Source organism: Doryrhamphus excisus, linkage group LG1 (genome assembly GCF_037039965.1).
Source record: "Doryrhamphus excisus strain RoL-2023G ecotype Guam linkage group LG1, RoL_Dexc_Guam_v1.1, whole genome shotgun sequence".
NCBI classification, from domain to species: domain Eukaryota; kingdom Metazoa; phylum Chordata; class Actinopteri; order Syngnathiformes; family Syngnathidae; genus Doryrhamphus; species Doryrhamphus excisus.
This window is the reverse complement of record NC_136357.1, coordinates 21,717,583-21,744,115: the sequence shown is the minus strand read 5'-3', so window position 1 is coordinate 21,744,115 and position 26,533 is coordinate 21,717,583. Positions and strand designations below refer to the sequence as shown.

Here is a 26,533-nt window from a genome sequence, read left to right as displayed (position 1 = left end):
ATCTTTGGAATTTTCAAAATGTTTTTACTTTTTCCTCTTAATATTAATAGTTTATTCTTCTTAAGTTGTGACTTTATTCCTTATAAGCAGGCAACCTTTTTTGTTGTTGTAATAAAATTACTTCAGTTTTTTTTCATTTCTGCTGTTTGTTTTTTTTCCTCATAACATTTTGACTTTTTAATTGCGTTTTTTCTCTAATATTTAAACTCTATATGACTAAAATGAAATTATTTTTCCTCATAATGTTATGGCTTTATTCTCAGAAAATTGTGACTTTGCTTCCTCATTAGAATGCATTATTGCATTCATTTTCTACCGCATATTCTCACGAAGGTTGCAACATTTTTCTATTAATATTTTGACTTAATTTTCATAAAATAACATCTGTTTTTTTTTTTCATTTTTGCTCTTTTTTTTAACAATTCCAAATATTTCAACTTTCTTCTTACATCACCTTTGGAAATGTTTTTTCCCCTAATATGAATTTATTTCCATAACATTACAACTATTTTCCCAACCTAATTTTCCAAAAATGACAACTTTATTTTATTTTGTTTGTTTCACATAATATTATGACATTTTCATACATTTTTTAAAATTAGTCTTTAATATTTCAACTCTATGCTACTGACATTATTTTTCTCCGTAATATGAGTTTATGTGACTTGAGAAATGTCTTTGTACAGTTTGAGTTTATTTATCATTCTCATTTCGGGCTGCACACTGATAGCTGTCCATGAATTGTACGCGCACGAATAAGAAAGACCAACTTTACTTTTGTCAAATTTCCGGTTTTCGATCCGAAAGATCTATCTCCCACCCCCATTTCACTATTATATCATATCCTTTGCCTTTGCACTGTTAGCCTGGGGGAGGGATAGTCCATAAAGCTTACAAAAGTGGTATCAAGTTGTGGTACAACAACAAACATGGCGGAAGAAAATAAAAGCCGACACTCCCATCTATAAAAGCAAACCGCTGTACGAAATAAGGTCCTATTTTGAAAGCCTCAAGCGGAAGTGGTGTGGCCTTCCTGCATGGAGGAGAAAATCGATACGGGTGTGACTGGGAGGGAGTTGCTACGCGGATGTTGTGAAGAAATAATAGCGAGTCGCTGGTGGGGAAAGGGGAAAACACATTAGCGTCTTTTGTTTTGCTCGCATATCTTTTAAACTTCCTTTTAAAATGGGAAACTGCCACACCGTTGGACCAAACGAGGCCCTCGTGGTTTCAGGTAACGACACAGAACTCGTGGGTTGGTTTCTTCCGAAGCCCCGAGGCCTCCGCCTGCTTCACTGGGCGCCATGAAGCGATTTAAGAGGCGGGCCTTGGGGGGCGTTCTCCTTGCTTTCGCTCGATGGATTCGTCTTTCTATCTTTAAAAAAAACACTTCACTAACACACTTAACACATATATGTTGCCGCTTTCAACAAGCAGGCGTTAAATACAAGCTCCGGTCACAGTTACTGTTAAGTATGATATACAAGTATTATGTATTTGCTTTGGTCCTCTATAGCCCACTCTAATATAAACACCTAAAAGTCATATCAAACAGGGTGTGTTTGTGTTTGTTAGGTTATGTGTAGGTTGTAAATTGTAGCAGTTGTGCTTTTATTTGTGGCTCAACATGGTGGCTCCTCGTTGCAGAGGCAATACAGCTGAATAAATTGGATTACACGGGAGAGGAGGCCCTTAAAGACCTCCTGGTTCTGGTCTGGTTGCCAGTGCAACAAGATAGAATCGGTGACTATCAGCTGATGTTGTATTACAAGGACGACAAACAAGGCAGTGTGTATTCTGCCAGTGTTTTAAGGCTGTGCTTGTTATTGACACAGTGCATGCCATCTCAGGTCAAACACTAATTAATGGAAATAATACACTTTTGGCTATTAGAGCATTTGTAGGAGCTGTTTTTGTCATTAGGATTTTTTTTAGTGTGTGTAAACATTATTATTATTATTATTGTAGACCCCTTCTTGTTTTGTGCTACCTTTAACCTTCCTCTTGTGTTAGCTTTCTGGTGTCATCTCTTAGGTTAACGGGTCGGTTTTGACCCATGTATTAAATCAGCTATGAAATACACTAAAAACAATAAGTTATCATCAAATTTGCTTCTCATGTCTTGGTTACCTTCTTGGGCTTCCTCATCCATGAAAATGTTGCTTTTAATACTTTTGGTGTGGGCATGTAGGCCTTTTTTTTGTCACTATACCCCTCCATTTCAATTTCCAAAAATGGTAAAATGAACCTCAAAAGAATCATATTCATAAATTGAAGGTTCTTTTGTTAGCTGGCTATTACTGAGGGCTACAGAACATAAAATGAATTAGTTTTATTTATTTTCTCATTTTAGTATTAATCACTAAAGAAACATTATGGTGTTCGGGTCAATTTTGACCCATATATATTGTGTATTGTATTGTGTATTGTGACCCATATGTATTATGTCAAGAAAAGGTTTGAAAAAGTTATTGTTTTTAGTAACAGAACTTTAGTATAAGCTGAAATCAAAAAGCAGAACAGGTCCAGATCTTGCTTCACTGTATGGAATGTCTGGACATTGTTTTTTTATATTTTTATAAGAAGGTCGAAACCGACCCTCACAATACAGTGGTCATAATTTCAACCAGACCATTATAAAATGTAGTAAAAAATATTTTTTTGGATTTATCTTGTTGAAATAGAGTTTCCAGACAAAGTCAAAAAGCCTTGATGCAATAAACAAATGTTATGTGATTCTTTTTATGCATTAAAATGTAAAACGAGTCGGTGCAGACCCTAACCCAAGAGGAAGGTTAAGAAACTCACATTCCAACTTGTATGACCTCAAGTGGGTTGGATGTGATGTTGGATGCACCTTCTTGTTTATGTAGCCATGTGCACAATGTATCTGTGATGGTTTGTTTGTGCGGTGGGCGGGGCGTCATCATCTGATTTGTATAACATACCATGACACATGCGCATGTGAACTTAATGGACGCTGCGGGCAAGACAAACTGTGAGCAGAAAAATCTGAAAAGCAAAACAAATCTCCCGTCGCTTCTTTTTTAAGAACAAACACGCCTCTCGTCTGTGATTTTCGATGGGGGAGAGGCCCACGGCAGCACCCGCTGCTCGTTGAGAGGAGCGAGGCTCCAATAAGACTAGAAAAAGTTACTGATTTGAAAGAGAACAGTGGGGGCGTGTGAATGCTTGCTAAATGAATATAGTCACCCTCCTGCAGCATCTTCTTATTCTCTGGTGCGTGTTAAGAAGCAGCGTTACAATGCATACTGCCCCCTACTGGTCCAGGATCGACCTTATCAAACCTAACACCAGAACAACCTTAATTATGGTAACAAGCAGTTATATTTTGTATTTTCAAATACTTCAACTTCCATCTCAAATAATCTTTGAAATTTTCTGTTGTAGTACCATGACATTATTCCAATAATATTGAATTTTTTCCCCCAACTGAATTTTCCAAAAATTACTAATTCATTTTGTCTGTTTTTCATAATATTATAAAACTTTTGTAAAAAAAAAAAAAGTAATATTTCAACACTAAACTGACATTATTTTTCTTGTAATAAATAAAATTATTCTTGTAAAATGTGGACTTTTTTCCTCATTATAATTCAACTTTTTTCTCTTCATGTTTTGTCTTTATTCTCATGAAAGTAGGCCTCTTTTTTCATTTCTGCTGTTGTTTTTTTCCAAATTTTCCAACTCTTTCAAATTGACAATTTTTCTTTTGGTAATTCAAACCTTATTCTTGTAATATTTTGACTTTATTCTCATCACATTTGAACATTTTTCTGTAATAGAATTTTCCAAAATGACAACTTGTTTTGTTTGTGTCTTATAATAATAAAACTTAAAACATTTTTTTCTTTAATACAGCTAAAATTACATTTTCCTCATAATAATACAATGTTATTCTCATAAAATTCCAAGTTTTTCCACTTTTTATATCAATATTTAGACATTATTCTTGTTAAAAAATATTGTTATTTTTTTTTTAGTTTTCTTGTTAAATTACATTTTTAGAATGTGCGGTGGGCCAATAAAAATTAGCCGTAGGCCACAAATGGCCCCGGGTTGCACTTTGGACACCCCTGTTTTAATCAGCTGGTTTGAACCCTGGCTATGAAAAAAGGCGTTACTGTGACATACAGTACCACGGTGTGTGACTTAAGGGCCAACTGCATAGTTGGATTCCACTACGACAGCAGTTGACTTTTTGAAGGAATCTGTATTTCACAATATTACTTATACAATAAGACATTGAACGGCGCTGACTAAAATGCCACTTCTCGGCAACAGGGGCTGTATTGAGAGGCCTCAAGAAGCTTGCTGCTTGTAAAAAGCCCGATGCTAAATCACAATGTCCGCTAAATCCGCTTAATTGCACAGTGAACCTTTGAGAACGTCTGATCCGTGCTTTTGGTTGAAAAATGTGTTTACACACATGTTTATACTTGGGATTTGGCTGTGGTCTGAGCTCTGTAAAAAGAAAAACACAAATTTCACCACCGAAACAGTTGAACCGTTTTCCTCACACCAAAATCACACTGGATAGAGGTCACATTGCTTTGGGCTTTTTGGTGAAGACGGTGCTAACCGCACAGAGGAACAGGGCTGAGTGGGCACGAGCTGTGAGTCGTGAGACCGTGCTCGCCCGGCTCCGCTGTGTGGAAATTTACTCATCGACTTTGGAATGTCCTTTTTTGGAATGCTATGAAAATCACCAAGCCCCATGTATATATATTGTTATTATATATCAGCTTTATTTGTCTGCTCAACAAAGGCAATTGCCAAAGCTGATGACAAAGCGTACTAAAATAAAAACAAATGTATGTAGGTTGGTATTAATTTACTTAAGCAACCCCCACTCCCGTTGGTGGAATGCCATCAGGAATGTCAGTTATGCCAGTGGTTTAAAAAGACTGTAGCATTAATAGTGTGCAGTCCAGTGCATCTCTAATGGTCCTCACTCTAGTTGGCATTGCCAGGAGTTGGTTGATTTTCAGCATAAAGCATTTGGCACCCACATGCTTTATGTGGTGAGTTTTTGGCTTCGAAGAAAAAAATTGTGGTCAGCATAAAAGTGGCTGTGTTGCAACTATAGTGGTGTTATTTCATACGGTCACTGTATTCACGGGCCAAGGTGCTGAAACCAATGCACAGAGTGAACTCTCTTCCAGCCTGTTTGGAGGCGAGTGACCAGGAGAACAGACACTCATGGTCATGGCAATATATTGAAGCTAGCAAAATGAGTTCATTTTCATGTTGAGTGTTATGAATTACGGCCCTCGGTTTTCATCATGAATCAGTTTCAGTAAAAAATATTCCCACAAGAAATAATTTAAATCCAATTAATCAATTCCAAACATTCATTCATTTTCTACCACTTATCCTCACGAGGGTCACGGGGGTGCTGGAGCCTATCCCAGCTGTCTTCGGGCGAGAGGCGGGGTACACCCTGGACTGGTGGCCAGCCAGTCACAGGGCAGATATAGACAAACAACCATTCTCACTCACATTCATACCTATGGACAATTTGGAATCGTCAATTAGCCTAGCATGTTTTTGGAATGTGGGAGAAAACCGGAGTACCCGGAGAAAACCCACGCATGCACGGGGAGAACATGGGGAGATGGCAGAGGGTGAGATTGAACTTGGGTCTCCCAGCTGTGAGGTCTGCGCGCTAACCACTGAACCGCCGTGCAGCCCCCATTCCAAACATATGAACATAAAACACATTTTACAGAGAATGACTGCAGTTTTGCAAAAACACACTGACTCCTCAGACAGAACACAGAAATACGCAGTGCGCTTGAACACATCATCATAGGAGGAAGGAGACAAATACAGAGCTGTTCATCGTTCTGTGTGCGTTCTTATAAATAAATAAACCGCCCTCCCACACGTAATAAAGATGATTACAGGTTTCTCTGACCAGAATCCGTCCATAGTGTCCCAACTTGAAAAGAATCACTATCTATTCTTTGGGCACTGTTTGGATGTATGATAACCAAGACCCAGACATACTGTATTTGTGGCCGTCGTTTTCTTTGACTGCAGCAGCTCTGTTAGATACAAGTAGCAAATACGAAAACAGAAGACTCAAAAGAAAACATATGCACAATTGCAGGAAAACAGGTTGAAAATATTCAAATGTCACTTTGCTCCAAGCGATACAGTAAATGGTATCAACACTGTGGATGGAGGATGTGTTATTAGCATATTGTGTGTGTTCGCTAGTAAATATAGCTGAGGCCCCACCGCCAGCCCTTTTTCTGTTGGTTAACGTGACAGCTGGGAATGCGGCGCTACAACCATTGGAAAGGAACCAGACTCCGAGGTCCGTGTTTTGTTGCTCAACACACACTGGCTGTCGTTACTACCGCGCTGTGTTGTTTTGGATCGGGAAGAACTCCTTTGAAATATGATGTTGCGTTCTGAAAGTCAATTATTTCATCATAGAGAAGAAGAAGTGGATGTGCTTTTTACGCCGTGACTAAAAAGATGAACGTCACAAGACCAGTGTCACGTCACCTGAGCAAATGTTGCCAGATCAGAGTTTAATAACTGAGACCGGCATGCTTCAAATCAGTAAACAGCTGTTGGTCATTTCAGTCAACAGAGCGTTGGTTACTCATTTCTTCCAGAAGGTCTAACTGCAACTGAAATGGACGCTAACCGAATCAACCTTTCCTATAGGAAATGATGTCAATCCAATCCATTGCTACAGGAAGTCAAATATGTTAACTCAAAATACGTTTTTACTTCTGCAATTATAGTTCTCCATCCATGAAGACTTGACTGTTCCCAAAGACACCCATGTGGCAGCAAGATCATTTTTTAACACCATTGTTTGCATTAAAAAGCTCATGCAGCCCGAGTGCACACACACAGCCGCACTCGCATGCTCTGCTAAACTACGCTAACTCAGCAAGCTTCCATTCACGCTCTGGAAGAGGAGTGTTGTCACCAACCTTTGCTGGTGTTACAGATTGCCATTTCGATATGTTTAGTTTGGGAGGGGGCGGGTTAGTGTTGATGAGATGCCACCCAAGTCCATTTCTGCAGGATTCTGTGTTTTTATAATAATAATAATAATAATACATTTTATTTAAAAGCGCCTTTCAGGACACCCAAGGTCGCTGTACAGGAGATAAAAACACCAATATAAAATACAAGATAAAAGCCAACAAACAATAAATAAGAGCATACAATAATGGAATAATGACGATTAATGGAGCGCAGATGAAAGTAAGCTGACCTGGTGACGTTATTGATGTGGGATTGGAAAGATAGAGTGCTGTCGAGGATGACACCCAGACTCTTGACCTGCGGGGAGGGGGAGACTAAGGAGCTGTCGATGGAGAGAGGGAAGGAGTCAACTTTAGATAGGGTGGATTTGGTGCCAATGAGTAAGAATTCAGTTTTATTGCTGTTAAGTTTTTCATTAGTAAATTCTGTTTTTAGTGGCCAATTCCACTATTCTGTTGATTTTGTTAACATGGAAATCCTAGAGCTCTAGTAGTGTATTAGCAACATGCAAAGACACATGCTTAACGGAAGAATGCATGCAAACCGAGGCAACACTGCTGTACACCGAAAAACATGTTAACTGAGGTTCCCCTGTAGTTTTTGGCTCTGCACACACAGACCACAAAGCATATCAAAGATCCAAAGAGACTGTATTTGCATATATCCGCTGCATTTATTACTGTGTGAATGTGATAAATCTTGTCGTTTGTGTTGCTTCTAAGGTGGCTGCTGTGGCTCAGATCAGAAGACGTACGTTGTTGGAGGCTGGGCTTGGGCCTGGTGGCTCATTTCTGACATCCAGAGGTAAGCTATGGCTGCATGTCATTACACACACACACACACACACAAAGGGGAACACTTTTTCAGCAGGGTCATGTAATAAACTGGAGGGGCTCTGATTTCGTGGCGCAGCACAAGGTGGCACCGGGTGGTGTAGTGTGGCGCAGCCCACGCAGTGGTAATATGGTGTAAAACTCACAGGCAGGTTTTTCCAGAGTGTCAGGCAGATTTCAATGCAACCAGTAGCCATTATTGAATGTAACCATCTGAAACAGCATGTACGTTTTTATATTAATTGTCCCTTCACATCTGATGTCAGATCAAAGAAGTCACGCATCCTGACGGCAGCTCAAAGTATGATGCCAAACAGGGCTGGTTCCACACTGGGACCCCACCCTAAATTAATGGCTTGCCCCTCCTTCCCCCCAAAATCAAAATTTTAGAAGCGAAAACTCCAGCAGAAAAAGCACAAGACAGATCCACTCATCGCTCTCCTCCCTCTTGCGCTGTTGGGAGGTATGGAAGCGTGGGTGCGCTGCGCCGGACTGCACTGCTCACGAAAAATGCAAAGTGTTGTGGCCACACCCCGTTGGTGCCTGGTCTACGCAATTAGAGCCCAAGGTGTTAAAGAGGACCTATTTTTCCTTTTCCACTTTTCTGAACTATTAATGTTACAATGTTGTAATAAATGAAAACAGACTGTTTTGGAAATAGGTACAGATTCTGGAAGCTTTAGAAAGCTTTCTGTACTGGTTATGAAGTGTAGCTGCTCTATAGGAGTCCACAACTCAATAGAAAGGGCCAAAATGAGCTTCGTAGGTCCCCAAATCTGCTTGTCCATGTAACTGTCTGAAAACATGTTTTTATTAATTAATGGCCATTGTCATCTGAATTGACAAGTTGATGGGTTACCGGTTTAGTCTGGTTTCTCATGTCATAATCATGGAAATAAATAAGGTTTGCACAGCATTATCATTTGGAAGAATGGGGCGTTGTCTTTCTTGTCTTTGTGAAGGATAAACATTCTATTGTGGCTCAGTGGGCTATTTATTCAAACACGTGTTTGTTGAAAAGTGTAAACATTGCTGCTCACCATTGTCAGATGCTTTTGACCAGCTACAGTCATCACTCTGGGAAGGTAAACACGTTTGTACCTTATGGTAAGCCCTTTCATCAACCCAAATCACATGACATGAAAGCACCTTTTTTGGGTTTGGATTTGGGTCCAAGTGAAGCAAAGGTGAAAATGAGGCAGAGAGCTTTTGCAGCTTTTAAGTGTAGAGCAGAAAGAAAAAAAAAAACCTCTACTTAATGTCACTGTTAGCTGACTTGGACTAACCTGTACTGATGTGCATGTGCTTTGTTTATACTTAACCTGCTTCTGTGTGTGTGTATGTGTGTGTGCGCGTATTGTTGATGTCAGTTCTACTTTGCCCGCTTCAGGTTGCTCATTTCCAATTAACAACCACGCGTCAGTGTTGCTTGGAGACATAATGGTGGACCGCAGCAGCAAAGTGAGGCTGATGCACGGACGAGGTTATATATTCACCAGGCCCGCAGACCCACGCTTGCTTTTCCATTAATCCTCACTCGCCCGCTCAGTCCACATTTGGGTCTTCCTTCTTGGAGGATTCAACAGGAGCACTTGTGCTAAAAGCCCCATCGCTGGGCAGGGGAGGGCGGGGTGTCTTCCCGCATGTGATGCAGCAATCATGTTAATGTCCAGGCCCATGACTCATTGATCCGGCTCTCCGGGTGGGGGGGGGGTGTGCTGCAGCCATGTACTAGAGAGTCTCCTCTTGCTGCAGTACGCTTCTGAAGAAAAAAACCCAACGCTTGGTAAAAAGGCTAAAAAATACCAACACTAATGTATATTTAAAGCTAAAGTTTTGTGTTATTATTAGTGTCAACATTTTAACATTTTGCTCTTTTTTGTTGCATTTTTGCTGGGTTTTTTATTTGTACATCATACTGTGGGCCATTAATATAGACAGAGGCCGCACTCCTGATGTAAACAAATCATTTTTACTACTTCTGACGTCAAAGATGTTTTTTTTGTTTGGTTGATCCATTGTGGATCTTTGATCCATTGTCCCACTTTTAGCCGACTACCGGAGGTCCTTGGCGTACGTATGTTAAATGTCCTTTCTATGACAGTCATCCAGGCCAGAGGTGTTCAGAATGCGGCTCGGGGGTCATTTGTGGCCCACAGATGTTTTTTTTTTGTATAGGCTAGTGGCGCCATCAGCAGTAATTTTACAAGAATAAAGTGAAAATATTACGAGGAAAATGTTGTAATTTTAAAAGATAAAGTTGTAATTTTACAACTTTTTATATAATAAATTTTTTTTTACGAGAATCACATCAGGGATATACCACTTTTACTAGTTGAAATATTAAACATAATATAATGAATAATATTAATATGTTATTTTTTTAAACGGCGGAATCAAGACAAACAAAACAAAATAAAGTTGTAATTTTTAGGAATATATTTTTGGGGGAAAAAAGTCCAAATGTTTTGGCAATAAAGTCATAATATTACAAATAGAAAATTTGTGAGGATTATGTAAGAAGACATTTGGCGTGAAAAACAGCAAAATGAGGAAAAAAGAGCAAAGACAGCATTTCTTTGTAATAATAGTCTTTTAGCATATTGCTCTACAAAATGTGCCAAAAGTGGTGCTTGCATAACTTTGACGTTTTAAAGTTTGGACCCCCCTGATCTAAATTGAGCTGTAGTGTAATTTGGGACTCATACATAATTACACAGAACACATGAAGTGACATATAATGGAGTAATATAAAAGAGAAAAGGGGCGTTGCAAAGAAAGGAGAGAGAGTCTTATCGGGAGGATGGAGTCTAAACAACAAGACCACTACCCTGCTGAGTTAATCGTTTCTTAGGAGATCCTTTGGCATGTTCAAGGATACCATCTTGATCCTTGATGGTGGTTGTAGCATTTGAGCGGCTCGGACCGGGTACGCGGCCAACGTCTCACCCCTTTCAGAGCTTCTGAAAATGTCTAATTTCACTGGCTTTCCTGTTTTTTTACCACGCACTGCCATCAGAAGAGTCGCGCTTGGGAGACGTCAGGGCAACAAAGTCAAAAAAAGAGAGAGACGTCCTACAGTATTAATAATGGATGTTGCGTGCGGTCTGTGGCCAAAGCAGGTCCACCCGGGGTTCCACCCCGGTTGTACCCATTACCTCCACCATCTGACTTCTTTCTTCTGAGCTTGGTTACTGACATTCCTAACAGCTTGTCCAACTTACTGTTTTGCCTCTGCTATTCCGGCCTTCCTTCCTGTCTGCATAGAATGTCTCTGGAGGTTATGACCATCCTCTGTCGCTGTGAGAATATCGAAACCTCGGAGGGTGTTCCCCTGGATGTGACTGGGGTGGCCCAGGTAATGTATTTTCGAGACACCTCCCCTCCCTCCCCAACAACAAACAAAAAAATGACTGGCTGGCGATCAAGACCAAAAGAAGACGCAAGACAAGCGGCTGGCCTAATAAGCTAAACTCTGTTATATGTGTGCTTGTGTGTGTGTGTGTTGTCATCCTCACGGCTTCTCTCTTCCTTGGGTGGTCAATCGGGGGCAATCAGCTGTCACTAACCTCGCTTCACTCTGAGAAAAATACGCCAACCGATGATCAGTCAGAATAGCTTCAAGCAGACGCAAATTGAGATGAAGCCAATGTAAACAAAGGTCTGTTTCAGGGATCTCCTTCAACTCCATTGTTAGTGCTCTGGAGTCCTTGGGTGAATGGTTTCACTTTGTCCTGTTTTTTTCCTTGTGTTCTGGCCCCTCCCTTCATTTGCTTCCCCTCGGAACATGCCTATTTTTATTTTATATTTTTTCCACATTCTTCACAGGATAACGCTTGAGATTATGACCCTGCAGCCCAAGTGTGAGGATGTAGAGACAGCGGAGGGTGTAGCTATTACGGTCACTGGGGTGGCTCAGGTAAATCACCACACTTGCTGTTTTTTTTTGGGAATGCCGGTTCAGATTCCTCCCCTGTTCCCACGCATCCCCCGTAACTTCCCTTTGGTCTGGCATCACCCCATAATCACGTCAGAGGGGCTTTCTTACATAGGGCTCAATTTGCATTACACACCTGCATTTGTCTAGCTCGCCTCCCAGATGTTGGGTCTGCATGTGCTTTGGTTTTTTTGCTCTCGCCCTTGCACGCAGGACGTCTGGATCTAGACCAACCAATCACTCTTTGTTCTCGGGTTCTCATTTTCATGTTTGCCGATTTATATGAGACGGTGTGGTTCTCATTTGGTTTGGCTTTACTTTCAAGTAGAGCTGCAACAATTAATCGATTAGCTAATTAACTATAAAGTGTAAAAACTTCGGTCTTTGCTCTTTTTTCACAGTTTTTTGCAAGTTTTTTACCCCAGAGGGTCTGGTAATCTGGTAATATTATGACTTTATCCCTGTAATATTTTGACTTTTTTCTCTTCATATTTTAACTTTACTCATAAAATTACAGATTTTTTTCCCAATGTTGCTGTTTATATATTTTTTATTTTCCAACCATTTTATTTTCTTGTAATTGTGACTTTGTTCTATACTATTTATAATAATAATACTTTAATAATACTTAATAATATTAATAATATATGGACTTTAGCCAAAAATGACTTTTAGAATTTAGGTCTTTTTTAAATATATTAAATATATTATTTTCTGCTACTAAAGTAAAGTTGTTTTCTTTATAATATTCTGACATTATTCTGGTAACCTTTCTTCATTTTGCTTAATGTTTTAATTTTATTCTTGGAAAACTACTGCAGGTTTTTTTCATTTTTGCAACTGTGTTTTTTTTGTTTTTTTTATTATATTTTGAGAATGTGCCACGAGCCAATAAAAAAATGACCCCCGGGACAGCTATGATTTAAAGAAATATGCTGGTTCCATGCGGATGCTCACCAATAGCATAGACCATATGCACTTGCGATTAGCATTGGCAATTCTATATGCTGATGTCAAACAATTATGACCATTAAATAGACGCGTTAGATTGACATGTCACTTAAACAGTTAGTATCTTGGTTACAGGAAAACACCTAACACTCAAGAACAGGCAAACGCTGTTGGTCTTTTTATAACTGCAGGTTTCAAATAGAACAGCAGAGAATTGCCGCCTCCTGTAGGAGTATTCGTGGACACTCCGCACATTGAAAAAAATCCTCTTCAGAATGTTTGGTGTTATTATTTTTGGGACAACCCAATGGTTGAGACCCACTGGCGTAGCCAATATATTCTGCATTTGTACCATAACTAAAGTCTGCCCATTTAAAAATGATTCAGCTGTTTTTGATTTATTTGAACTAGACTCGTATGAGTTTTATCCATCTGGAGCTCAGAGAAAGCGTGTTCTTCATTAAGATCCAAATTAGTCAACATATTTTTAGCGTTTAGCTTTTCAATGAACACAGAAATGAGCACACGATGTGCTGCATTCCGGATTCCACCCGTCGATTTGGCCGTTAATCGCTTTTTCACCCGCATGCCGGGAATGAGAGAGAATGAAAAGAGTTTCCTCATTATCAGTCTTGTGTGTTTGCGCCAATGTTTCCTTTGTGTGTGTGTGTGTGTGTGTGTGTCCTCCATGCATGTTGACAATGAGCCCACTGTTTGGAAGAAGCCCGCCCTCTCTTAACACTCTTACTTTTACCATGCCAATGTGCTATGGGTCCACATCTCTCACGGCAATAGGCTGGCGTGGCCTTGAAGTATTGGAGGCATTGAGCCCGCCCACTTCCACCTCTAGGAAGCCAGAGTACATGTTAGTGCAGGATGTTGCTTTTGTGGGTGGCGCGCACTGCGTCTATGACATTTTTTTTACCCTGTTTTGCATTGTTTTGGGAAGGAGGAAGTGTGATGTCAAATATGTTGTTAAGGTGGGGGGGGCAAGACTCACTTTTTTCCACACGGGAGTTTATTTACGTCTTCGCTGGCGGGACAGCCTGCTGTGTGCTTGTCCGGCTTGCACCCTTTTTTCATTTTTCAAAACGGCTAAACATGGAATGACACGCACCCCCCTACCCCCTTCCCCGCCGCCACCCTTTTTACGTTGTGTGTCCTACCGTCATATGAGTGCATGTAAGCCAAGAAAAGAGTGTGACCGCTCGCCTAAGGACCCAGCGCACTTGTCTCTTTTTCCAGCCCCAGTGGAGTACAGCATCATCCCCATCCTTCTTTCATTTCTTTCATGTCAGTCAATGATATCTCCCTGACTTTCTTTTTGTATGCATGGGTAACTAGCATGGTGCAGAAATTATCTTTGAAATTATATTAGTACAGATCTACTGTATATTCTTCCCCATGTGCAAATTCATCTTTTTGAAACCCATAATTGAGCCAAGAGGACTACATTGGCCAGCAGCTGCTCCCATGAGAAGGTTTCTGTAGTCAGGCTTTGTCCTTTTTAAATCCAAACACTTTTTGATACCACTTGACGTGTTAAGTAAGCTATGTATAAGAATAAGAACGTAGGTGGTTGAGTGCTATATGATGTGTTGGCCCGTGTGTGCTCCTGCTCAGCTGACAATGTTTGTCCGCACCGACACCAGGTAAAGGTGATGACTGAAAACGAACTGCTGGGCTACGCCTGCGAGCAGTTTTTAGGGAAGTCGGTCATGGAGATCAAGAGCGTCATCCTGCAAACCCTCGAAGGTCACCTGCGCGCCATCCTCGGTAGGTAGCCGCTTGCTTGTAACCCGTCCTTGTGTTTACATCTCAGATGGAAGGGAGTGGATACATGCTGGTAGCAGCTGAGAACAGCGTAGGAGGCAAAAACAGGTTTTGTACCAACGTGAAAGGGTTGTGTTTGCTCACCAGGAAGTCAGAGCAACAGTAAATAACATGTTCTGTTGTTCATTTAATTATGTACACATTGTACACATCACCAATGCACAAACACACCCCTCCATCTGTCCTCGGAACATCACGAGCATTCACGGACACTCCAAACATCACGGCTTTCAAAGGGGGAAAATTGCCCGTCATTCACAATCCTAATCTTGAAACATGAACACAGGACTTTCTCTCTTCTGTTCATTGTAAAGATCGAACAGCTCGAAAGAGGCTGCTAGGAATGCACCTAATGGGAAGCACCTGTCCTGGCTATAAAGCTTTCTGAAAAAGCGTCAGCAACACTCCATTTACATAATGTATTAATATTAATATAATATTAACCAAGTGACATTGTTATTACACTGAAGGACTTTAAAGCACAATTGCCCCATCACTGCCCCATTGTAAAGTACACGTACTGTGTGTGCACCGCATGGTCGTATACCATGCTCCTGGACCGTTGGTGCACAAACCTGCGGTCGTCCACGTTACTGGGTCTCTGCGGTTGTTCGGAGGCGATAACGCAGGCATGTGGTCCGGATTAGGAATCGACCGATATGTTTTTTTTGGGGCTGATACCGATTTTTTTCCCATCACCCATAGCCGATGGCCGATTTTGCTTGGGCCAATATTTGTGGCCGATGCTGCTTTTGCTGCCTCGATTTACATGAAAAAATGACAATGATAACAAATATTACAGGTCACAAGTTTAAACAAATATTTATTGAAATGTAAACACTGTACAATGTAGGATTCAGCTTTCTTAAACACACATTTAAACAGCATTATCAACTTTAAACTTTAACACACATTTAAACAGCATTATCAACTTTAAAAGGAATAAATATTCAACCATGTGCAAAACATTTCTGTCGTAGTTAAAGTTTTATCTAGCATCGATGTGATGACTGCTCCCCGCAGTGAGACGCCCCCCGCCTCCACACACACAAACACATCACACTGGCACAATTTAGTACGATATATAAAACATTTCTCTCATCGCTATAGTTGGTGTTGTGCACGCTAAATACCTCTGATAGCAGACATGGCTGCTCCAATTCCTTCAGTGTGTGTGTGTGTGTGTGCGTGTGCTCGGAGAGAGCGCACACACATATAATAACACGACTCACAAACTAAACTATTTCAAGCACGTATATTGCATGCACTTGGCGTTTCCTATTTCAAAGCAGGTGGCTATGTTTCTACTAAGTTCAACTGTTAGAGGATAATTAAAAGTTGAAAACGTACCCTTGTTGTGATTCACCACTGTTGCAGTGTGGGAGGGGTACCGCGACTGCGTGTGTTGCAGGGTCTTCCGCCACACAAAGCTGCCCGGCGGATGCCTGCCTGTAAATCATGCGGCGGAAAAATACAACGGCGAACCCACGCGCAAATATATTATTGTGTGTCAATATAATAACCAGTAAGGCTCAATAGTCACTCTTTTCTTAGACATACCACCAAACTCCAGTGATTTTTAAGGAGTGGTCCATTAGGGAGATGTGCGTGATATCAACAATTCTTTTACTATGGAGCAATGAGGCGTGACATGGAAAATTAAACCCCATGGCCTTAAAAAACAGTCACAACAAAAGTCTTTGAGCATATTATTGGTATCAACATTGTCATCCACACCGACACCAACCACACCGGCTAGCTCCTCGCCACTAGGGGAAGGTAACACGAAGCTGCCGCCACTGGTGTGTTTTTTGTTTTGAGTTTGGATGAAGGTAATGCTAGTTGTCATGCTACTGAAATCAATACACCCAGGAAGGAAGTTCCGCTAGTGCTTAAAATGACCATAATTGGGCAAAAGACTAAGTATGACATGTTATCATGAATGTACCTGTTACCTAATGCTCACAGCATTGCTACACAACCATAACACCTTCTTGGAGGTTTTTGGAGGTGTTTTAATACCGTGGTTTCTGCTACTGTTGAAGAGGCTAGTGTTTTCAAACATGGGTGGCTTCTTTTTGCTTGATGTCAATTAAAGACGTTAATACATGCAAATATAATAGAATCTTGTCCTGTCATTCATCTTTCTTTCAATACGATAATAAATAAAATAATTATAAATAATAAAATACACAATAAATGAGCATATGTCAGATTGATGATGATTAATAATTAATTCTTCTTCCTATGTGGAACATTTGCTGCCTGAGAAAGCCGCCTCAAATTGGGCTCTGCTGCGTGTGATTGGTCCAGATACTAGATGTTAGATGATAGATTCTGTTCAAAACATGCTAATCATCAATAGACACTGAAGCAGATACTTGCCATTTTCCTTCCAGGCACCTTGACTGTGGAGCAGATCTACCAAGACAGGGACAAGTTTGCTTCGCTGGTCCGAGAGGTGGCAGCGCCTGACGTGGGCCGCATGGGAATTGAGATCCTCAGCTTCACCATCAAGGTGGGAAACGTGGAAAACCCCCTTTAGTCGTCCTGGCCGTGCCCACTTTCGCGTTTACACAGTCATTTAACGAGACCAAGATCTGCCGAGGCAAATTGCGGCGCTGGCGGGAATGTCGATCATCTTTAATGCGGCACGGAGAATTGATTTACAACATGTGGCACCACTCCATGCTGAACCTGAGAAAGAGCTGCTGCTGGACGTAGCAAGACCTCCTGCGATGGGCTCAGCTTTCATGTCCATAGACAAAAACGTGACGACTGATTGAGGAAAAGCAGCGAAACCTTTCCATATGGGCTAAGATGTAAGGGTGTGGAGATCAAGCTCTAAAATTATGTTGTTAATGTCAACATATTTGCTGTATTTTCTGTCATTTTTTAAAAATGTTTGGCATGTTTTTTAGCTCAGTTACTGGAATCATTTTTCCCCAAGAACAGCAGGAAAACCATAAGAAATAATAAGACATTTTCTTGAGAATAATGACAGCACGATGGAAGGCATAGTTGATGTGGATTTAATTCAATAGTGTTTCTCATTCTTTATCAAATTGCTGCCACCAACAGCTTTCTTTGGCCCCATGGCAGGTTATTTAGCAGTTGCACTCAAAACAATCCACAGTCAGTGAATAGGGTGCTTTGTTTGGGCTCTCGGTTTTACCGAATGATAGAGTAGCAGGCTAAAGGACTAGCTTGTTAGATCCAATATTGCGTAAAAATCGAGTGTGTGTAAAAAACAGGCAAACCTTTGGTGAACTGTTTTGACAAAAAGTCAATTATACAAAACCTGAAGTTTGACTGTGGTTGAATTGTATCCATAGAATAAGCCGGGGGCCAAACACAAACTGTGTGAGCCGCCAATGGCCCCTGGCCCTGCCTTGGAAACCATCGCCATACAGAATTCCTTATACTGCAACCTTATAAATGTATATATTTAAAGATAATATTTTCAGAACAAGAGCATAGAAAACCTGTTTTCAAGCTACTAAATACGGGTTTTAACATGATTAGAGCCCCTTTGATGTGAAATAGCACCCCTATACCTGCCTTTACTCTTGTATTACCTTATATAGTAACCATAGTAAGATAAAATACAGACAGATGGAATACTTTATTAATCCCTTTGGGCTTCCTTCAGGGAAATTGGCATCTCCACTGCTCCAAGTGTAGCACTGTTTAAAGTAAATAATTCCTAGTAATAAAAGTAAATAAATACATAGAATAAAGTGTAAAAGAATATAAGATAAAATAAAAAAATCTCAAAGTTAGACATCATAGATGTTATACATACATACAAATAAAACATTTAAGGCATAAAATAGACACTTTTTGATACATCCGGTTTGTGTACAGTACCGATTGTGTCGTCATAACGCGTAACATCACTTGGTAGGTTAATTGGCCACTCCAAATTATCCATAGGTATGAATGTGAGTGTGAATGGTTGTTTGTCTATATGTGCCCTGTGATTGGCTGGCCACCAGTCTAGGGTGTACCCCGCCTCTCGCCCAAAGACAGCTGGGATAGGCTCCAGCACCCCTGCGACCCTCGTGAGGATAAGCAGTAGAAAATGAATGAATCACTTGCCACCTAGTGACCAGTGTAGAATACTACAAAATTTGGTCATTTTCATGCTTGGAAATGCTTAATTTAGGCATAAAATAGCTGAAATGCTTAACGATGCATATTGCTGGAATCATAAAAACAACATATTTATGAATGAGGTACTTTTGGAAAACCTCGATGGAACAAAGCGGTGGATTTGGAGTTATTGGGGTTATTGTATGACAGAAGTGTTATTTGTATTTGACAGGACGTGTATGACAAAGTGGAGTACCTGAGCTCACTGGGCAAAACGCAGACGGCTGCAGTGCAGAGGGACGCAGACATCGGGGTGGCCGAGGCCGAGAGAGACGCCGGGATCAGGGTAGGACGAACACACGGACAGGAAAATCAGGACAAATAGCAAGTTCAAGATTTTTTTTTTTTTCGACAGGAGGCCGAGTGTAAGAAAGAAATGATGGACGTTAAGTTCTTAGCGGACACAAAAATGGCCGACTCCAAGCGAGAGCTGGAAATGCAGCGAGCAGCCTTCAACCAGGAAGTGAACACTAAGGTATTTCGAAGCGTACGACTGGCCTGAAGATGTACCTCCCATAAGAAAGAGCCCGTCTGAAGACGCCAATTTCTCTCCGCAGAAAGCAGAAGCTCAGCTGGCTTATGAGCTGCAAGCCGCCAAGGAGCAGCAGAAGATCCGTCTGGAGGAAATCGAAATCGAAGTGGTCCAGAGGAAGAAGCAGATCAAGATCGAGGAGAAGGAGATCGACCGCACCGACAAGGAGCTCATTGCCACTGTGAAAAGACCCGCTGAGGCTGAAGCTTACAAGATCGAGCAGCTGGCCGAAGGACAGAAGTAAGTGGTCCTTCTACCTTTCGGAGAACCTCGTCGGCCGTTATGAGGATGACCTTTCATGCGTGCTTGACACTGGGTCTCACTCTCCGCCAGGATGAAGAAAGTTCTGACAGCCCAGGCCGAGGCCGATAAGATCCGCTTCATTGGTGAAGCGGAGGCCGCCTCCATCGAAGCCGTGGGCAAGGCGGAGGCTGAGAAAATGAGGCTGAAGGCTGAAGCTTACCAGCAGTACGGTGAGGCTGCCAAGACAGCTTTGGTCCTGGAGGCCCTGCCCAAGGTCAGTGGTATTTTCACTTCTGCTGTTCTGGTATTTGCTCCCTGGAATTCTATCCATTATTCTTGTTATCACTTTATTCTCCTCATTATTAGCAAGTCTCTCGGCTGAGTGTGTGTGTGTTTGATCGAAGTAAGCCTCCATGCGTGTCTCTAGATCGCCAGCAAGGTGGCCGCACCCTTGGCCAAGACCAACGAGATTGTGATCCTGAGTGGCGACGGCAGTCGCGTTACGGGAGAGGTCAACCGTCTGTTAGCTGAACTCCCCGTCTCTGTCAACGCCCTCACCGGAGTGGATCTGACCAAGGTACGTGTGGCTGGCCTTATTTTTAGCTTCTTATCTGGACATGCCGGGCGCCGCCAGTGACGTGGCGACCATCCACAGCTTGAGGTGAAACATTCCATACGGACAACCTGGGTGGAACACATCTTGCGTCCGCTAAAGTCATCTAGGTGGAAATGCCGCCATTTCTCATATTCTGCTTATTTTCTGGGGAAAAAAAGGTGTGTTAAAGCTTCTTCCTGCTGGAAAATGTTGGGAATTAAAGTAAGTTGCAGCCTTGTCGCTATCATGGAATAGTGTTTCAAAGGCGTAATGTAAACTTGGTGCCAGCTTTGACGTCAAAGTCGTTCTTTGTTGCCTTTTTTTTTTCTCTTCCTGCGTACTAGCAGTTCCAAAATGCATTTGTACCGTAATGCTTCTTGTAAAGTTGCTCCTTCGAAGCAGCCGTCAGTGAAATGACTGCAAATGTGGTCGTCCATCTGTTTCTCGATTTGTTTTCTTAAAACTTTCACTTCGGGAAAGAAAACAAACTCGCAGCATCACTCAGACACTGTGAACATCCAGCAGCAACACAATATTTTGGCGTGAAATCACTCCGATGACCTGCATACTTAGCTGGCTATTTTTAGCTGAATGTTTAGGCAGCACCGTGGGGCTGTGTTTTATCCCTTGTGTTCCATTTGTACTCAGAACTAACAGTTAGCATGTATGAGCAGCAGTCTAACTCTGTCCAACTCGTTGATAGCATGTCTACATTGAACTCCATTGGACACCATTTGGGTCCCATCTTTCTGGGAACACAGACTATTGTGTTTTATGGCGATATAAACGTGGAACATACCAAAAGAAAGATTAGACTCGCGTCTTACATTGGGGGAAAAAAACTTTCTTTGTATCTTTTTCCATTCTTTAGTAAACAGCAGTAGAACATGGGTAAGTTTCAGGGAAATATCAGTTCCCGACTACCACTTTCACTTTGACACAAATATTTTTTGCTTTTGTGACAGATGAAATGTCTTTAATGAAAGATCATCATATGACATTCATCATATGACATCATCTCAAATGGAAGTTTGAAGGAAAATGAAACATCAGCTTTATTGGGTGCCGGGATGTTTGATTTGACTTCCTGGTTTCCTTGACAAAACTTCATAAAGTCCTCGACAGTGCACCTCGGACATGGAATTATGTCTAAAAAAACATGTTAGTAAAAAAAAAAAAAAGTAATAAAATCAAAAATGTTTTTTAAAATAACCACTCATGAACACAGTGAGGATAAGCAACATAGAGAATGGATGGATGGATGAAAATACAAATAAAAAGGACAAAAAATTAGTAATCAAAACTTGAGTGAAAAAAGTGTAAATAAATAAAAATAAAAGAGTAATAATAATACGAACAAATAATAGTGACTTAAACAAGAGTTTTAAAAAGTATTCAAAATGACTTCAGTATTTAAAAAAAATAATAATAACTTAAAGAAAATAATTTGAAAAGTGTAAAAATAATAGAAATTAATATAAATAAAAGTGTAAAAACAATAGAAATGAATATAAATAAAAGTGTAAAAATAATAGAAATAAATATAAATAAAAGTGTAAAAATAATCGAAATGAATATAAATAAAAGTGTAAAAATAATAGAAATAAATATAAATAAAAGTGTAAAAATAATCGAAATGAATATAAATAAAAGTGTAAAAATAATAGAAATGAATATAAATAAGTGTAAAAATAATAGAAATTATTATATTAAAAAAGGGGCGGCACAGCGGTCTAGTGCTTAGCGCGCAGACCTCACAGACCAGGGTTCAATTCCCACCCTCGGCCATCTCTGTGTGGAGTTTGCATGTTCTCCCCGTGCATGCGTGGGTTTTCTCCGGGTACTCCGGTTTCCTCCCACATTCCAAAAACATGCTAGGTTAATTGGCCACTCCAAATTGTCCATAGGTATGAATGTGAGTGTGAATGGTTGTTTGTCTATATGTGCCCTGTGATTGGCTGGCCACCAGTCCAGGGTGTACCCCGCCTCTCGCCCGAAGACAGCTGGGATAGGCTCCAGCACCCCCCGCGACCCTCGTGAGGATAAGCGGTAGAAAATGAATGAATGAATGAGTGAATGAATGAATATTAATAAAAGTGTAAAAATAATAGAAATGAATATTAATAAAAGTGTAAAAATAACTTGGAACGCAAAAAAATAAGATGACTTAAGTATAATAAGACATTAATCAAAATGACTTCAAAAAAATAAAAAAAATGCCTTCAATAAGTTTGTCAAAATAATAAAAACAAATAAGTGTAAAAAAATATTTCAATAACTTAACATCCAGCAGCAACACAACATTTTGTCATGAAAGCACTCCACATACTTAGCTATCTACTTTTAGCTGTTTTTATATCTTAAGGCACATAAAATAGGCTGTTGAGTCAGCAATTTCAGTCCAATGTCCAGCAAGCGATTTGAAAAGTAACGACACAGACAGAGTAATCGTACGTAGTCCCTGCCGGGCAGCAGGGGGCGGTGCCGCTCCCCGTGCAGCGTGGCTTGCCACAGCGTTGCGGTACATTCCTTGCCGCGTCTTCCAATGACGACTTCCCTTTCCTCTCCCTCCAGATTCCTCTGCTGCAGAAGATGAGCAGCCAAGTGGCCGTCTGATGAATCTCAAACCTTCGACGTAAACAGTATCTGCCTCAAGCATGACCACACCTTCTCACCCACTTATGCAACTGCCACAGATACCAAACCCCCCCAAGAACAGAAAAGAGTCTTCTCCGTAGTCAATCAGGATTTTATGCTGCAGTGGTCTTCTATTCACCCACTGGTGTTGTGGTTTTTTTTATTCTAAAGTGTTTAGAAAGGGAAGACATCCTTTAATGTTGTAATCGGACTTTTTGCCTCTTCTCCCAAGCTGGACCAGGTGTGATGTTATTTGTTCACCTTGAAGAACTGTAATACAAGAACCACTATTCCCATCACTGTTAGCTTGTTAGCCTGTTCGCCTGTCCTCTTCTGTGCTGTGCCTGTCCGATCGCCACTCAAGTGCCCAAAACTTTTCAGGACGGGGGTTTGGCCTCAGCCGTGTAAATGTGGTTCCCCGCCGTCACATCTGCCTTTACTAACACACACTTCGTGCTTTGGTCGTGGAGACGTTGTAACGCAAAGCCACGTTTAGCGAGGGTGGTCTCATGGTGGCACGCCGGGTAGAGCAGTACCTCGTGTAGCATGCTAAGCCAGACGCTCAGGGCCGTTCACTCGCCGCACCACGCCTTCTTTCTCGGAAATGATTTTTTTAGAATGTTTACGCAGCACTGTGGGGCTGTGTTTTATCCCTTGTGTTGCATTTGTACTCGGAACTAACAATTAGCATGTATAAGCAGCAGTCTAACTCAGTCTAACTCCTTCATACCATGTCTACATTTAACTCCATTGGACACCATTTGGGTCCCATCTTTCTGGGAACACAGACTATTGTGTTCTGTGGCGATATAAACGTGGAACATACCAAAAGAAAGAATACACTCACGTCTTTTTACGTTCTTTAGTTAACAGCAGTAGAACATGGTTACGTTTCAGGGAAATATCAGTTCCCGACTACCACCAAGAAAAACAAGACAAAAGGGGTTGTTCATTCATTCATTTTCTACCGGGGTGCTGGAGTCTGTCCCAGCTGTCTTGGGACGAGAGGCGGGGTACACCCTGGACTGGTGGCCAGCCAATCACAGGGCACATATAGACAAACAACCATTCACACTCACATTCATACCTATGGACAATTTGGAGTGGCCAATTAACCTAGCATGTTTTTGGAATGTGGGAGGAAACCGGAGTACCCGGAGAAAACCCACGCATGCACGGGGAGAACATGCAAACTCCACACAGAGATGGCCGAGGGTGGGATTGAACTCGGGTCTCCTAGCTGTGAGGTGTGTGCGCTAACCACTCGACCACCGTGCAGCCCAAAAGGGGTTGTTTTACACCAAAATAACAATTGATTTACTAATATAACACCATGAACTATTTACAGCGTGCACGCGTTATAATGACCCTATTTCCACACGCTACACTTCCTCCTTCCTGTCATGTGTGATTTTTCCCCTTCTCCCATCCCTGCTCAGCTCTTATCAAATGCACTTCTGCCACCTTGTGGCCGTTTTTATAGCTTAGAATTGCTCAGAAGTGGAAAACCATTAGCGAAGAGTTGCGTCAAGTTACATACGTGAAGAACTGAAGCCGTCCGGTAGGAGAAAGAATCATTTTCCAACCAGTTCAATGGAATCGGATCATTTTTTTTTGTCGTGTGCCACAGCTCAGCGCTTGGGAATCGCACCGGACTAACATTCACTGGCTTTAGACTCGCTACCTAACTGACCTCCGTCACTTTGTGCGATTGCTGAACCTGCTCGGGATGTCACAAGATCATGAAAACGGGATGAGATTTCTCCTGATAGTCTTACTCTCGGTGGGTGGAGGCGGGGCTGCTAGCATACGCACACAGTGTGCAGAAGAGCGTATGAGGAGCAATGCAATGTAACGTAGAAATGCTCTCGTAGACCCGGTCTTGTGACACCCCTGGAATCTATCCATGGAATACAAATCTTGGAGGACATGTTTTTATTTTTTTTGTACCCAGTGCCTTTTGTCAACAAAAAAAACCACACAAAAAAGGTGATGGATCCGTGCTGTTTCAATCATACTCAACTGTTACGTGTAACGTGTACATGTATTTCCTTTTTTACTTCTCCAGCTTCATGACTTTTCTAACATGGAAGACGACACGGGAACACGGTCACAGAACTTCCGCCACAGTCTCGCCGTTGTTTTTCCTCTCGCCGCAGCTATTTGTAGTCATTATCGTTTTGGCCGATGTATTTTGTGCCAACAGTAGCTTTGTCTAACGCAGTGATACTATATGATGATATGATACCATACGTGTGACTCCAGTAGACATGTTGGATGAAGACCAAACCTTAGACCTACGCCTTAACTCTCATGGGAAAACGTCTCTACCACGCCCCCGGATTGGCAGCGACGCTCCAGTGACGCCGACCTTTGGAAGGAAGTCATGCAGCATGGCGTTTCGAGCACGTGTTCATGTTATTGTGTTGTTCGCCATCCTCTAATAAAAGATATATATATATATATATATATATACATACCATGGCCTCTCCTGTCCTTCTGGAAAGCAGACAGCTGTCATTTATGACATCATATTCATCATATGACATCATATCAAATGGAAGTTTGAAGGAAAATGAAACATCAGATTTGTTGGGCGCCGTGATGTTTGATTTGACTTCCTGGTTTCCTTGACAAAACTTCATAAAGTCCTCAACAGTGCACCTCGGACATGGAATTATGTCTAAAAAACATGTTTTCATCATGTTAAATAACAAAAATAAAATAAAAAAGTAATAAAATAAAAAATGTTTTTTTAAATAAAGGTGTTTTTTTTTATCATTAAAATGAATAAAATATTAAAGACCTAAAAAAATAAAAATGACGTAAATAAAAATGGATGGTGACCACTCAAGATCTGGGATAGGCTCCAGCATACCCTCATGACCACAGTGATGATAAGCAACATAGAAAATGGATGGATGGATGAAAATACAAATAAAAAGGACTTCAATAAAAGTACAAAAAATTTGTCATCAAAACTCAAGTGAAAAGTAAATAAATAAAAAAGTAATAATAATAATAATAATAGGAACAAATAATAAAAGTGACCTAAACAAGAGTTTTAAAAAGTATTCAAAATGACTTAAGTATTTTGAAAAAATGTAATGTAAAGAAATAAATGTGTAAAGTGTACAAATAATAGAATGAATATAATGAATATAAATGAATATAAATAAAAGTGTAAAAATAACTTGGAACGCAAAAAAAAATAAGTAATGAAAATGACTTAAAAGTATAATAAAACAAATGAAATTACTTCAAAAAATTAAAAAATGCCTTCAATAAGTTTGTCAAAAGAATAAAAACAAGTGTAAAAAATTACTTCAATAAAAGTTTTTTAAAACGTAATAAAAATTATTTAAGTGTTAATTTTTTTTTAATAATTACAAATGAGAAATAAAACCAACAAAAGTCAAAACTGAAAATGCCTTCTATAAAAGTGTAAAAACAATTGAAAAAACAAGTACAAAATGTCAGCATTAGCATGAAGCATGAATAGGAGATGAAGAGGAGGGAGAGGAGATGAAGAGGAGGGAGAGGAGATGAAGAGGAGCGGAGAGGCATTTTTGCAGCAGATAAGTCAGCAACAGACGAATAAACCCACCCGCCCATCTTTTCTTTATCTGGGCCTGCTGGGGGGCTGCTGATACGCCAAAGGACGCGCCACACCCCAGCCAGGGAGTGTGTTACCATGGAAACGCGCAGGTTCCTCCTAAGGATCTAACCCGAGTCCAAATAGAAAGGGAAATGTGGAGTTCAAGGACTCACATAGGAAT

General features: G+C 40.8%; 1 protein-coding gene across 3 annotated transcripts; it reads left to right on the top strand.

The window, feature by feature from the left end:
- The first annotated feature begins 1,038 nt into the window (after positions 1-1,038).
- LOC131131864 (flotillin-2a) lies at positions 1,039-25,219 on the top strand. 3 transcript variants are annotated; one of them, XM_058076839.2, is made up of 11 exons: positions 1,039-1,234; positions 7,761-7,842; positions 11,139-11,229; positions 14,412-14,535; positions 16,992-17,110; positions 18,920-19,033; positions 19,103-19,222; positions 19,305-19,519; positions 19,613-19,796; positions 19,950-20,099; positions 22,692-25,219. In XM_058076839.2, exons 1-11 carry the CDS (start codon positions 1,186-1,188, stop codon positions 22,731-22,733), a joined length of 1,290 nt encoding a protein of 429 aa, XP_057932822.1. In that variant the 5' UTR covers positions 1,039-1,185; the 3' UTR covers positions 22,734-25,219. The 3 variants fall into 3 exon arrangements, with proteins under 3 accessions (XP_057932822.1, XP_057932821.1, XP_057932823.1); XM_058076838.2 differs by lacking the exon at positions 11,139-11,229 and adding an exon at positions 11,700-11,790 and having other exon boundaries at positions 1,040-1,234; XM_058076840.2 differs by lacking the exon at positions 11,139-11,229 and having other exon boundaries at positions 1,220-1,234.
- The last annotated feature ends 1,314 nt before the right edge of the window (positions 25,220-26,533 follow it).